This window comes from Malus sylvestris, chromosome 4, assembly GCF_916048215.2.
Source record: "Malus sylvestris chromosome 4, drMalSylv7.2, whole genome shotgun sequence".
Lineage (NCBI taxonomy): Eukaryota > Viridiplantae > Streptophyta > Magnoliopsida > Rosales > Rosaceae > Malus > Malus sylvestris.
In genome coordinates this window covers 23,818,019-23,833,249 of record NC_062263.1, presented here as the reverse complement: position 1 = coordinate 23,833,249, position 15,231 = coordinate 23,818,019, and the positions used below count along the sequence as shown (strand labels likewise).

At 39.5% G+C, this 15,231-nt stretch overlaps 1 protein-coding gene and 1 pseudogene across 1 annotated transcript; both read right to left on the bottom strand.

Moving 5' to 3' along the window:
• Positions 1 to 4,032: 4,032 nt before the first annotated feature.
• On the bottom strand, positions 4,033 to 9,569 carry LOC126618242 (receptor-like protein 18; annotated as a pseudogene).
• A 1,798-nt stretch (positions 9,570 to 11,367) lies between these two features.
• LOC126618599 (pyruvate decarboxylase 2-like) lies at positions 11,368 to 14,268 on the bottom strand. The gene is made up of 6 exons (XM_050286714.1): positions 13,593 to 14,268; positions 13,246 to 13,409; positions 12,493 to 13,143; positions 12,288 to 12,405; positions 11,896 to 12,084; positions 11,368 to 11,790 (listed from the first exon to the last, which is right to left on the bottom strand). Exons 1-6 carry the CDS (start codon positions 14,112 to 14,114, stop codon positions 11,620 to 11,622), a joined length of 1,815 nt encoding a protein of 604 aa, XP_050142671.1. The 5' UTR covers positions 14,115 to 14,268; the 3' UTR covers positions 11,368 to 11,619.
• Between the last annotated feature and the right edge of the window lie 963 nt (positions 14,269 to 15,231).

Here is a 15,231-nt window from a genome sequence, read left to right as displayed (position 1 = left end):
CCAAAGCCACCGAATCAAGTGATTCAGGGCCTTAAAATTTGATCTAACGGCTAAAAATAGATAAGTTAGTAAAAACTTTTAAAAGTTATAATAATTTTTTGCCGTTGGATCAAATTTCAAAGGCCCGGATCACTTGATTTGATGGCTTTGGAGGAAGAGATCCGAAGAGGATCTCTTTCCCTACAATATAACAAATGAAATCGAGTTGAAGCAAAGAAAGCAGCAAGACAAACGTAGCTAATGCTAAAGCAAGAATTAAATTTTCAAATCTCATCCATCTTATTTCCATAGAAAAATTTGGCCTCTAACTTTTACACCAAGTAAAGAAAAACACATTACACGATTCATACAACGAAAAGTTATGAGTTTACCATGGCATTACAAAGACAAAAGCACTTTCCTAGGGTTCGAGGAGGAACACTTCTTGTAGACTACGAAGCAATGGTTGCTCCTCTAAGTATGTTGTTGGAAAATATTAGTATTTAGTTTATTTGAATGTTTGGTTTTCTGGGCTTAGCCCGTTAGCACTAGGGTTTTGATTTCTTACCTTTTAGTATTAGGGTTAGTTTATTATAAATAGCATGCTTGTTATTCATTTGAGAACAATTCATTCACAATGTAGTCTCTTAGGGTTTTGTAGCAATTCCGGCATTCTCATTTGTTTAATAATTTATTATTATTTTTGTTAGTCATGTTCGTTGCGCACTCTGATATTCAACCTGGTATCAGAGCAGGTTTCATCCTTTGGGATTTAATCTATTTTGGGTTGGTATCCGTTTGCTTGTGTCTGTTGTCGTTCATGTTCAGATTGTTGGAAATGTGCCCTAAAACCAATCATATGATGATACTTTACGGACATTTCACATTCTAGTTTAATATCAAGGGCAAAGATTATTGTTTGAGCTGTCTCATATAAATGTTATACGCTTAAACGATAAGTCCAAGGAATATGTGATTTGGAGAATGCGATCTAAAGAAGTTAGATTCATGAGACCATTCTTTCGTAGACACATCCTAAACGTTCCTGATCATAGGATTGCCAATTGGGCATTGACAGTCCGTTAAGATCAGTACGTGATGTGTCTTCTCTCAGGGAGAGTGACTAGTCTCTAGTCATTGGTGTGTGTGACATCAAGACAAGTACGTAGGTGCTCAATAGAGAATGAGTTCACTGAACACGATCAACGAAGAGTTCTCATATTCATGTCACATGAGAACTCATGGTTGGGATAATGCAAAGTAGTCCTTTGACCTGAGGCATCATAGTTGTCTTGTGGTTAGGTCCTTGATCTTTGATTATGTCAAAGTCACCCCATCCGCGGGTGTCCAAGGCATCGTCGGGGTTAAGCCACTTAGCCATGGAGGCAAGTGAATGCGCAACAAGGGATCTCTAACCTTCAAACCGTTTGGGGGAGAATACTCTATGATATGATTAAGAATCTCTGGCCAGAGTATGAATGAGATTTAGGAAGTCGTTCCAAATCACATTCAAGGTAATCATATAAGCACACGAATCACATTGGATAGTAGACATGAATAAACTATCAAACCAAACAATGTGGTCAAGAGTATTGTATTAAAGAAAGACCTTATTGCATTTGTAATCCTAAACTGAATAGGTTCTCCACCTCTTCTGATTAGCTTGGGTAACCATGATATGATGCTAGGTGTCACTCATGGTTTGTGGAAGCCCTAAACGTGTATAATCACTAAAGGGATAATTGAAAGTAAGTTTCAATTCACAATCGATTTGAAATGGTTTTAATCGCCCACTGCCTCGCTAAAAGGAACCTAATGGATCGTACACCATATAAGGTGGAGATTGAAGAAACAATGGAGATGAGTAAGAATAATTAAATGGTTTAATTATTTATGGCAAGGATTAATTAATATGTTAATTAATCAAACGAATAAGTTTGTTAAAGACCTTGGGATAGTTTTGGACCTTAAGGCCCAATGGGCTTCGAACGTCAAGCCCATTGACTTAAGTTGTATGACAACTTAATGAATAATGATTCACAAAGGCCCAATTAGCCCAATAATACCCTAAGGCCGGCCATTTAGAGATGGAGTGAGTTTTGGACTTATTTACAAGTTTGCCACTCCAATGAATTAAGGTATAAATATGACTTTATAGCCAAAATTCATTTAGGGTTTTCTTTTGGGGAAAGGATGAGAACATAAGCTCTCATTTCTCTCTAAAGTGGCCGGCCTCCTTGGAGGGTTTAGCTAGCAATCCTACTACTCCAAGGTCACTCATTTCTTCTCCAATCTAACCTTGGTGAAGAGACTTAGAGGTTCTCAATTTTGGGAACTTGGAGAACCATTTCATCCATCCAAATCCATAGATCTAAGATGCAAGGAATGAAGGCCCTCTCTTTGGGTGATTAGCCTTTGTTTATGCAAAGAGGAATCTACAAAGGTATAATTTCTCAACTAACAAATGTTGTTTTAAGTTGAGTCAAGGTTCACCAATCTAATAGGCTTTGAATTTCATGGTTAATGTTTTGTTTTTAAGTGCATACAAGCATGATTCCGCCTTTTAATTGTTAATTGCATGCTATAGATGTTGCTTAAATGAACATGTTTTTTCACAAAATTTCCTTCACAGATTGCCTAGTTGTTGTTGACAGTTTGCAAGGAAAACAAGTGTGTTAAGTTTTTCACTTGTGTTGACGGCCTACTGCTTCCCCACCAGAATTTTCCCCACTACCTGCTGCTCTCGCTCACATCAGACCTGCTACGCAACACCACCATCCCCCACCGATAGTTGTTGCACCTTGCCATATGTTGAATCCGTTGGAATCTCTACCCAGGAAGAAAGGAAAAAAAAAGAGAAGTTCAAAGGCAGGAGAAAAGAAAAGAAAAAAAAAAGGAAAAAGGAAAACAAAATGAGAAAGAGAAAAAAAAAAAAAAGGAAATTTTTTTTTTGGCTGTTTGTTTTAGGCCCACACGGCCAAAGGGGAAAACATGGTTAAGTTTGTGTTTAGGCCACACGAGTTGTTGGCTTGTTTGAGATTGTTTTGTGACCGTCATTCGAGTGCTTGGAATTGTGAGCACTCGAGTGATAGTGTTTGTGTTTGTTTGTTGGTTGCTTCAATTGAGATATGGAAATCTTGTCCGTTTAGTGACAGGTTCTTCATACTCTCAACACTGATCAGAATCAGTTTGAACCAGAATTAGCTTGCCAGCAAGAATCTAGAATCAAGAATCAAGAATCAAGTCAAGTCAAGTTCGCCAGTCAAGTCAGGTCAAATCCAGTCAAGTCAATTCAAGTCAAGATTGCATGCCTACCAATCCGCCTAACGGAGCCAGTCTGCATTTGCTTGTTTGCAAACCCATGTTGTATACCGCTATGAGTTTAACGGGGGGTGTTGAAAAATATTAGTATTTAGTTTATTTGAATGTTTGGTTTTCTGGGCTTAGCCCATTAGCATTAAGGTTTTGATTTCTTACCTTTTAGGATTAGGGTTAGTTTATTATAAATAGCATGTTTGTTATTCATTTGAGAACAAGTCATTCACAATGTAGTCTCTTAGGGTTTTGTAGCCATTCCGGCATTCTCGTTTGTTTAATAATAATATTATTATTTTTGTTAGTCATGTTCGTTGCGCACTCTGATATTCAACTTATGTATGGTGACCCGATGTCGCGACCAGGGCCAAAACTCACATTCTCCTTCTTAGCTGTAGCCGAAAAAAAACCTTATCTTTTCTTTAGTCAAAGTAGTTATGTTATGTACACGAAAGCCAGGAACTACGTGATCCGGACTTTACTCTCACCTGAGCCCGTTAAGAACAGAGCTAAAAAACAAAAAGAATGAATTCCATTTTAAGAAACCTCAACGGTACAAGAAAATTTATTAACCATAATGCAGAAAGATACAAAATAACTTCCAAAACTAACTACAACACAAGTTATAAATTAAAATGCGAAACCATAAAGCGTAGTTTTTATTTGTTAGATCTTACCCTAAGCATAACATGGAGTCCAGTTGCATTGCTCCTCATAACCATTTCAACGTCTCCACCTCTAATTTATGTGAACGTGTCTTCGATGAGTGTTGAGCAAAAAAAATTGTACACAAATATGTAAACAAATAATTCACTCGACACAATTTCACCCTCGTTCATTTTTTGGAAGAGGGTTTTATTAATTCGAGTTTGACCCATTCTAGGCTACGCACCTATTAATTACAACCCTTCCTTTGGGAAAGAAATACCCTTTGATTCTAATATGAATAAATCATAACTTAGGGATTTTGGTGTTTATTTGATTTTGTGACTGCGTCTAGGTAGAGCCCTAGATTAACTACGTACCCTCGTTGAGGGATCAAGTCACTCGTAGTTCCTTATGTATTTGTTGGGGTTTGATGCCCTGTGTAGTTTTAGCTCATGCAGGCAAGGAGCATTTGATTCCTAGTGCAGTTTTAACTCATGCGGGCGAAGACTTTAAACCATTGGAGCGTTTAATGCCTTGTGCAGTTTTAGCTCTGTGGGCGATGACTTTAAACCATTGGAGCATTTGATGTCTTGTGCAGTTTTAGCTCATGCGGGCGAGGACTTTAAACCATTGAAGCTTTTGATGCCTTGAGCAGTTTTAGCTCGTGTAGGCGAAGACTTTAAGCCATTGGAGCTTTTGATGCCTTGTGCAGTTTTAGCTCGTGAGGGCAAAGACTTTAAGCCATTGGAGCGGTTGATGCCTTGTGCAATTTTAGCTCATGCGGGCGAGGACTTTAAGCCAATGGAGTAAGACGTAGCTTCGTGATTTTTTTAGACTCGTTGTGGCTTCGTGCCATTTGATATTTGATACGGCTTCGTGCCATTTGACATTTGTCATGGCTTCGTGCCATTTGACTACTTCAAGAATTTAACAGGAGCTTGATCCATTTTGACGTAGTGCAAATCCACTAATTTGAGGTGATACGTCCATCGAGTTTTATACTTTGAGATGGCTTGTGTCCATGGTGTTTGAAATGATTTATGTTGTCATTGTCTTTTTGCTTATGTTGCAAGTTTTGTTGACTTGATCTAACTTAATGGGTGCTCAAGTCTACAAAGTCCACTGTGGTAAAAAATGGTGGGCCAACGGGCTTCAGCTTGCATTAGCTTATCAAAAAGCTTCCCTCATAGTTTAATCCCAAGTAAATTAGGACTATCTTTGTATGATTTTTGCACACGGTTTAAAGTATTTTCCTCCTTTTTGGTCGATTCTTTGAGAACGTAGCAGCAACAATATTTCCTTCCTTTGTAGTGCCTTAACCAATAAAGTTTGAGAAAGGTTAAGATCCCAGGGCTTTTCCCTTTTGATTTTCACGAGAGTGCCTTTTCAAAGGAAGTTGACAGCAAGTTTATTCTCTCCTTTTTTTGTGAATTCGAATTCTTCTAAGTCCAGTAGGACTTTACGTGTGAGAAAAATATATCTATTTCCCTCCTACAATAGTTTCTCTTTTCGTGGAATTCACGCCACACGGGTTTCGTTCAAAGCAGCCTGTTTTTTTATAATCTTTTGGACTTTCAATCCCATCTTACATGGGACTATAAACTCATTTGTCCCGAGCTTATCTCCAATTTGTCAGCAAGCTTTTTCCTTCTTTTATCTTTCCAAGTCCAAATAGGACCTTTTCATGGAGTCAGGAAGATAGCTATCTTCTACTATCCATTTGAGGATGTGGCAATGCTTTTAGAATGAAGTCAATGAGAGCTGTTGCATGTCTTTGTTTTCTTGTGAGGCTAACACAATCTTCTTTTTGCATGCAAATTCGGTGAGTCATCTCCACATTATTTCTTTATGAAATAGTGATCTTTTTCAATCCTTGGTGTCATAGAGCAGCTGCCGTTGATGTTTCTTGTTTTATGCATGAAATTTAATCTATGGGGGCCATTCTCATAATGCTTACGTGAATGGCATGAAGGTATGCTTTTATTTTTCCACTGTAACTTCTTTCCTTGCACAATGCACTCAAAATTGGAATAGGAAAAGAAAATGTTGGCATCTGTTCCCTTTCTCTTTTTGCCATTGCTTTTATCCATGTGATGCTTCCTTCCATCCTTTTTATTTCTTGAACAAAAGACCTCGAGGTAGTAATTCAGAGGGTTTTTTTTTTTTTTCTATCTTGTTTCTTTGCAGGGCCAATAGCCTCATTATTTTAAGTGTGCTTTTGCTGGGACTTTTCTAATTGTAGGAAGACATCATTTACTTTTTTACTTCACCATGAAACTTGTTGACACCCATGTGATGAACAATACGTTTTTTTCTTTTCCCTTTTGTCTTGTAGCATTTGTCAATTTTACTCGCTTTTCCTTTTTGAGTTTTAAGCTCTTTTCCTTTTTGTCCTTTGTCTCCAACTTTGAATTTAACTTTGGCCCAACATTTGACAATAGCTTGCTCATCTTTGAGGTGCCATGTGCTAAGCTTTTTGAAAACAAGCATTTTCTTTTGAGGCTGCTGCTTCCTGCATGGATTTGTCCTCGCAGGGGTAAAACCGGTCTTCGACTAAAGTCGCGAAACCTTTTTGCTTGCTGGAGATGTTTTTTTTTCTTCCAATTCCTAATTTAAATAAGAATTCGAGTGAAACTTGGTCAGCGACAACCAGCGCCCATTCTTCTTTGGTTGGGCATCATTTCTTCGGGTTTCTGTCACAAGGAAGAACACCAAGGGCTTTTGAGGATAGCTATGATCAATAGGTAATTTCTTCAAGTAATTTTCTTCTCTGTGGACATCTTGAACCACGGATGCACATTGTCCTACTTCAGTGACCAATGGTCTTCTTCTCATTTTGGGTGAACTTTGCGTTGTCCTGTACTTGGCAGCGGAGACATGCTGCTTGTAGCCTTTGTTCGAAATTATCCTAGTTTCGTCGGGAAACTTCGGGACCATAGCTGGGCATGGTGGTTCTTCTTCTCCACTTGTTCAAACGTGCACAGTGATGGTTTCTTCTCCATTGTACCTCTGAAAAGAGAAAGAGAGATGTCGAAAACCTCTTTAGACACCCAAGAGGTTGCAGGAGGCTGTGGGAAGCCGGTTTGCTATTGCGTTTTGGTGAGATCTCCGTTGGGCATCACAAGTTGCAAGGTGTTGATGACGGCAAAGGCGCAACGACGGTGGTGCTAGAGCCATTGCAGCGTCTTGGAGGCTTTGGGGCTGTCTTCTGCTACTGTTGGCAGATGGGGTTGCGGCGGTTCCCAACTGTTGATCTTCCAGGGATCATGGCGCACGGCTACTGCGCTGTCTTGGCTCTCGTTTGACGTTGGCGGTTGTTGCAGCGTGTTGCTTTTGGTGGGTTCCCCATCAGTCATCGCTGCGCCGGCGATGGTTGTAGGTCGTTGCTGCAATCTGGACTCTAGGGAAATCGGCTCGCCGTTGCCACCACTTGTGGCTTGGATTTTGTCGTCGGAGTTGATCAACGGTTGGAGCTGCATCAACACTTGTTGCCATCGGCTGAGCAGGGAAGAAAGAGATTTCCCAAGCTTTTTTTGTGGGTCTCGGTGAATAATCCGGGAGAGAGAGAGAGGGAAAGGATTTGGGGTTGCTTCTTTAGAGTCTCCACCTTCATTTTTTTTTTTTTTTTGCTTCGGGGAATGGGAGAGGTTGAAGAAGCAAAGTGCTTCTTTTTCTCCTGCAAAACAGAGAAATTTAGAAAAATGGATCTTTACCTTTTAAATGTTTTGTTGGTTTTCCCCTTGCTTTCTTGCTTTGTTCTTCTTTGTCATTTGTTCTTCGCCATCATCTCGTAATTTCTGAAGGGTCTCTCCTCTTCTTTTTTTTTGTTCCCCGTTTGCTTTGGTTTGATGCCTTTTTATAGGCAAACGGTGGATATGGCAGTTGAAGTTAGTGGGATGCTATTTTCCTGGGGTGTGGAGATGCTGAGAGAAGGCCATCTCTTGAGTGGGCGTGGGAGTTTTGGAGAGTTATAGACACATATGATCTCTATATTTGGTTGCCATGTAGATGACAAACTCCATCAGACTTGTCATAGTCCACGTGTGTGCGGGTGTAGAGGTTTTTTTTTTTTTTTTTTTTTTTTTTTCTCCTAAGTCTCCCTGTTTTTAATAAGACTTGCTAATATATTTTGTTTGTGAAAATATATAGCTCAACAATGAGGACCAATTCTTTCTTCAAGTAGAGGGAATATCTTCACAAGGATTTTATACGTAGCCCTGTAATACCATTTACTCCATCTCTTGAAGAGCACAAGTGACCCAACAGCAACTGCAAAGCCAAATGCAAATCCAATTTCGATACTAATAAGATCCCAATCAATCTCATTTGTAGAATTTTGATGGCTTCCCTTAAATGTTGGTGGTGGTGACAATCTTGCCTTGTTATCTACCATCAACAGGGGCCCCCATAATCCTTTGTTCCCTGTAAATGAGTCTCTTGGAGATGTTGAAATTTGAGTACCAACTGGGATCTTGCCGGTAAATTGATTATTTGAAAGATCCAAGAATGCAAGGAAATTAAGCTTTGCTAGTTGCTGTGGGATTTGCCTGCTCCTCTTGTTTTGTGACAGGTCCAAATACTCGAGTTGTCGCATGTTACCAAATGATGGAATTTCACCTGCGAAAGCGTTACTCAACAAGTTGAGCAAATATAGTGATTTCAGATCTCCCATTTCCTTGGGTATTGGCCCACTGAAATTGTTGCATGAGAAGTCAATCAAGGTCAAGATATTAAGAATCTTTGCCAGATCATTCTTTAAACCTTTGCTTGTAATCGTTATAGCATGCTCATAATAAAAAAAATTCACCCACTCCTTCATGAAGGTTTTCACCTAGCAAAACACTGACTGTCGACAGGAAACCAATATCTTTGTTTTCATTGCTTGCCATGATGTCAGAGAGAATGACGGTACTTCACCATTGAAATTGTTATATGCCAAGTCTCTGATATGAAGAACCGGCCAGGTGCCATTGGTCTTCACTACTGGACATTCAATGCCTCCATAGAAATTGTTGGACTGCAAAACAAGAACGCTCAAGGTGGAGATGTTCTTCAACAAGCATGGGAAGGTGTCTATTATCTGATTCTCTTCAAGGTTTACAAATCTTAACCTTCTGCACCTGGCTAGAGACTTTGGTAACTGACCCTTGATCTGATTTTGGATGAGGTCCAGAGTTTCTAATCACATTTTTCAGGAATAGTAGTTCTAGCAATGTTGTTTTTCCTCACATTAAGTATCCTGAGTGTACTCATTGTAGCCAAGCATTGGGCAATCTCGCCACTCAGAGAATTATTGGACAAATCAAGAGTGAGAAGATCACTTGCATTGCATATTGAGATTGGAATACTAGAACTGAAATGATTGTCTGAGTAATCCAGATAATGGGCATATGGTGGGACAATGATTCATCATCATCAAAACATGGAATACTAAAAAATTTCTCCACAAACTTGTCAACCCTAAGATTGTTAGTATCTCTAAAAAATAAAAATTGGGAAACATGTTTGCAATAGGAAAATTTATATTTTGTCTTTGAACTTTCGCTATAATATATAACCGATTCCTGAACGAAAATTTTCTTAATTGAGGTTTTTGAATTTAACCAACGTGCACTATTTTTGTCCATATCGCTAATTTTCATTAAGATTTCTTAATATAATAATTCGCCATCCACTTGGGTGTCATATATATAAATATGTGATCATGAATTAAATCTAAACTAGATTGAAGTTTAGGATGAATATTAGGGTGAAGGGAAATATTAAGCAAACTTTCTTAAAAGTTGAATTATATGTACTCTCCGACACCTCATTTTTTGACAAAATTTTCGAACCCACAACATAAAATATTATGCCAAAAATATTTAGTTGCAGATAGTTCATAAAATGTTTTGCTTTGAAAGATCCTAAGGTCATCTCCAACCGAAGAGTCCAGAGGGCTAGAGGGTCGAAAATAACCCTAAAACCGTATTCAATCGAGGGCCAGGCTAAAAGGCTCGTGGGCCCCACTGAACAAAAAAAAGGCCGAAGGGCCAACCAGCCGGCCAGGGCCAGGCTGGAATTCAAAAGCAACGGTCAGCTAGTAGACGTCATACTGACGTCAACTAGCCGTTATTTTTTAATTTTTTAATTTTTACAGTTTTTTATTTTAACATTTTTTTTTTACAAAATTTGTTTAAAAAATTTTAAAAACTCTTTATTTTACCCTATACCTCCTAAACCATTAAACATTACATAACATTAAGTAAGATGAAACAACATTAAAATATTAATTTCTTACGATCCAGAAACCCTTTGATTGATTAGTTGGAACAGATTAAGGAGACGATTAGAATGCATTAACAAACTAATTACCTTGGTTGTCCAGCACTTGCCCAACTAAACTTTCCTCTAATTGTATGATGACATGGATGTAACGACTCGTGTTACGGGCATACTAAAATGTTTCTCCACAAACTTGTCAACCGTAAGATTGTTAGTATCTCGAAAAAATAAAAATTGGAAACATGTTTGCAATAGGAAAATTTATATTTTGTCTTTGAACTTTCGCTATAATATATAACCAATTCCTGAACGAAAAATTTCTTGATTAAGGTTGTCGAATTTAACAAACGTGCACTATTTTTGTCCATGGCGCTAATTTTCATTAAGATTTCTTAATATAATAATTCGTCATCCACGTCGGTGTCATATATCTAAATATGTGATCATGAATTAAATCTAAACTAGATAGAAGTTTAGGATCAATATTAGGACGAAGGGAAATATTAAGCAGACTCTTTTGAAAATATAATTCTATATACTCTCCGACACCTCATGTTTTGACAAAATTTTTATGCTCGCAACATAAAATATTATTTCAAAAATATTTATTTGCAGATAGTTCATAAAAAGTTTTGAAAGACCATTTCACTTAGGGTGAAAGTTAAGAGGCAAACTGTCGTTTTATATTCTTGTCATACAATCAAATCGACAAACAACATCGCGAAAAAACCAACGATATCGGTGCTCATTTTGTTATAGTTCTGTTTTGTCCTTTCCTTCTCACAACGCAGTGACAAAGTACCACGACGGATTATGACCACTCCATCAGTACAAAATTGACAATTAATTTAACCAGAAATTATATGACAGTGACATTCCAATATATTATATCAGTTGGAAAATAAAACATATTTATTATTAAATTAATAGTTTAGGCAATGTTTGATATTCACCTTACATTTTATAAAAAGTATGCACGTGTGAATTAAAAAAGATTCTTGCGCAACACGTAAAAAGATATGTTGATAGTCAGACTTGACATGCAAGTTTAGGTGTGATATCCACATACCCCATTTTGCTTCTTACACATCCTTTTAATTTTCGATCGTCGGATTAAATGAATTAAAGAAGATCAAATGACAGAATTTAACAATAAATGTGTGAGAAATAATTTGGAGAGTGTGGATAGCACACCCCTTGCATTAATATGTAATACACAAACTACATCATAAACTAATTAAACTATGAGAAGATACTCGTAATTCAAAGGGGAATGTACTTGAGAAACCCTTTTTCATGGAAAAATATTAAATACAAAACATAAGAAACCCTTCACAAGAAAGAACAAATACATTTTTTTTTCTTCCAGATCGAATGACGCTACGTTGATGAAAGGAAATGAGATGGAAGACTTTACTGAGGGTTGGGTGGGCGGCTGTTGGCAGCAGAAACCCTAGACCCCCACTCAAGCAACTCTTTGCTGGTATCGTCCTTGTGGGCTATCACCTCAATGAAGCACAAGCTATCCTTCTTCGCCCCTGTTGCAGTCTCAATCGCTTCAATCAGCTCCTCTTCGCAACAGACCTGCAGAATTGACAGATTCGGTTACAAGGAGTTTCACGATCCAGGAAACCTTTTGATTGATTAGTTGGAACAGATTAGATTAGAATGCATTAACAAACTAATTACCTTGGTTGTCCAGCACTTGCCCTCCCCGTTGTGGATGGCATCAACTAGTCCAGTGTAGTTCCAGTTCTTGATCACATTGTAGGGTCCGTCATGGATCTCCGCCTCAATTGTGTATCCGCCGTTGTTTATCAGGAAGATGATGTTCTTCTGCCCATTTCGAATCATGGTGGACACATCTTGAACAGTCACCTATTAGTGAGCGAAAAATGGAAAAGTTCAAACAAGCTCTTTCAAATACAGCGCATAATTTAAATTAAATTCAAAAGATGGGTGATTTGCGATATTTATGAAATGTTATGCTGCAAATCCAATAATGTTAACCGAGAAAATTTAAGGTTCCTAATGGGTACTTTACAATTTACAGCGTGCTAGAGAAAAAGAACTAAATATACCTGGAAACTCCCATCGCCGATGAAAGCAATCACACGCTTCTCAGTAACAGCTTGAGCATACCCAAGAGTAGCTCCAACTGACCAACCAATTGATCCATACTGCATTTGGAACTCATACCTGCAAACCCAATTTCAACTTCCCAATTGAATAAAAAACCAGAACATAGAAAGAAATATGAAAAACCGCATTCTCTCCTTGGCTTACCCGCAACCAGCCGGCAATTTCAGTTTCTGGCAGTTAAACCATGAGTCCCCTGTCTCAGCAATCACAGCAGTTTCACTTGACAGCATATTCTGGATGTGGTGGAACAGAACATTAACCCTCAAAGGTTCTTTCGGTGCAGACTTTAGAGGGTGTCCGTTGGGAACAAAGATCCTGCTGTAGTTCTCATGAGCAGTTTTGTTGTGCTTGAGCCTCTTTGCCAGAGCTCGGAGGAAATCCTTCATGAGAACACAACCAAATGAAGGGCCATTTGCTATGGTCACGTGATCAGGCTGCACCACAATTGCCTTCTCTTTCTTGAGAAGCAGAGAGTATCCAACAGAGCTGTAGTCATTGAAAATCGGTCCAGCAAACAAGTATGCATCTGCGGACTCCACAATCTCGGCGCAAAAGGCAGTGCTCACAGCACCCCAGTATGTTCCAATGAAATGGGGGTGGTGCTCTGGCACAAGGCCCTTTGCAGATGGCATGACAGCGAGCGCATAACCACTAGCATCAGCTAGTTCAACAAAGGCATCGCCAGCATGTGCAACTCGAAGTTTAGGCCCCCCTACCATAACCGGCTTCACTGCCTTGTTAAAGAACTCTGCAGCCGCCTCCACGGCAGCCTCTAAGCCCAAATGATTACTCAATCTGTAGACCAAAACAAACAAATATATAAATTTCACACCTAAAAAGTTACAAAACATTTCCAAACACTTCAACTAAATGGAACAGAAACCCCAAAATGTGTACCTTGGAGACAATGAGAAGGGAACAGGATCCAGGCTAAAAGTTGGATGAGCAATTCCAGCCAAGTTGCAGCTTATGCTGATATAAACAGGCTTGCTTTCTTTCAAGGCGGTTGAAATTGCGGTATCAATCATTTCATGAGCATCTTCCAGATTATTTACCACAGCCTAGTAAAAACCCACCTTATGAAAATTAGCAAACTTTCAAACGAACCAAAAAAGAGCAAAACAATACCAAATTTAGCAAAACCAAACTCACTACAAATCTTTCACAAAACCCATCAATAGCCCAACACCAAAATTCAACATAAAAAATAAATTAAAAAACCAAAATCTTGATTTCATGCAAACCTGATAGCAAGTGACGGTCTGGAAGCATGTCAACTCTTGGCTAAAATCCGGTAACCCAATAGTGTGGTGAAGAATCCTGTGCGTCCCGTAATCATTCGAGTTGGGTCCTCCAACTATACAAATCAATGGCAGACTCTCACTGTAAGCTCCCGCGATAGCATTGAGAACACTGAGCCCACCCACAGTGAAAGTAACAACACACGCCCCGACTCCCCGCGACCGAGCGTAGCCGTCAGCAGCGTACCCGGCATTGAGTTCGTTGCAGCAGCCGATGTTGGTGAGCCCAGGCTCGGCAATGAGGTGGTCTAGGAGGGTTAAGTTAAAGTCACCTGGGACAGTGAACACGTCCGTGACGCTGATTTGGACAAGTCGGCGGGCGATGTGGCCACCCAGAGTGGCGTCAGAGGAGTTGATGAGGGAGGGGGCAGAGCTTTGGATTGCCAAAGCGGCGCCGTTCGGTAGGCTGCCGACGCCGGTGCACGTAGGCTTGCAGACGTCAAGCGAACCAATTTTGGTGTCCATGGGCTTCTGAACTGGGTTTTGATCGTACTCAAAAACCGTTCTTGACAACTACTCGGAAAACAGAAAATATGGGAACTTTGCAATGGGATTTGAAAACTGGGATTAGGGTTTTTCTGGGATTTATGGAATTGGGTTTGGGAAAATGATTTGGAAGGAGATGTGTTTTTATAGGGGAAGTGAGAGGAAGTGACCCTAAAAACTATCAAGTCTACGTGGCGCGTAAGCGGAGTAACTAATGAGCTAACTACGTCATTCGATTGTATGCAGAGCGTGCCAACTCGTCGGCCGAGCTCGACCGAGGAGTGAAATATGTTGATGTTGCGTTGAGCGCGCGGTTGACTTCTCGATCTTGCGACTGCGGCCGAGGAAGGAATACTTTCGGCCTTCAGGTTCTAAAGCTTGAAGACAAAGCTACTAGTTCTGCGAAGTTCACAAATTGTCAGCACCGGATTCGGTCACAGTGATTATATTCGTTAAAGTATAAGCATGCCGAATCAACACCAGACTATATGGGCACAAGTACTCAAAACAAATGTACGTCTTGATTGTGAAAGTGGTTCGGCCGTCAGAATGCCGAACTCTAAAACCTACTTATGAATAACCAATCATAAACAACTCGGCGTTCAATGTGCCGAGCCTAGTAATTTGTAACACCTCACTTCGCTGAGAAGGCTAATGAGATGACCTCTGCCAATAAGGACTCAAAAATCCTTCTCGACCGAGACTTGGATAGATAACCAGTCGGCCTCGATGTAGTGCTGTTTATTCAAATTGAAGGTGCTCCGCGGTCAGCTGATTCTACGACAACAGTGTTGTTTGTCCAAACTGAAGATGTGTCTGCAAAAAAAGAAAATAAAAATCTCAAGGTTGTTGAGAGGTTTCACAAAAGCGAGGGTTTGCTCAGGGCAGTTTATGTGTTGAATTGGAGGGGCTTTCAAATGTTGCACGGTGTCTTGTATTTACAGGGACGAGTAAGCGCTAATTGATAAGCTGATTAAGACTCCCAAGCTATTAAAACTCTTCCTCAGATAAGCCTTACTACTCCCAAGACTCTGAACTGAATAAAAAATGCAACCAAATTCAATCTGTGTTTAGTCTTATCCCATCGAATCCCAAT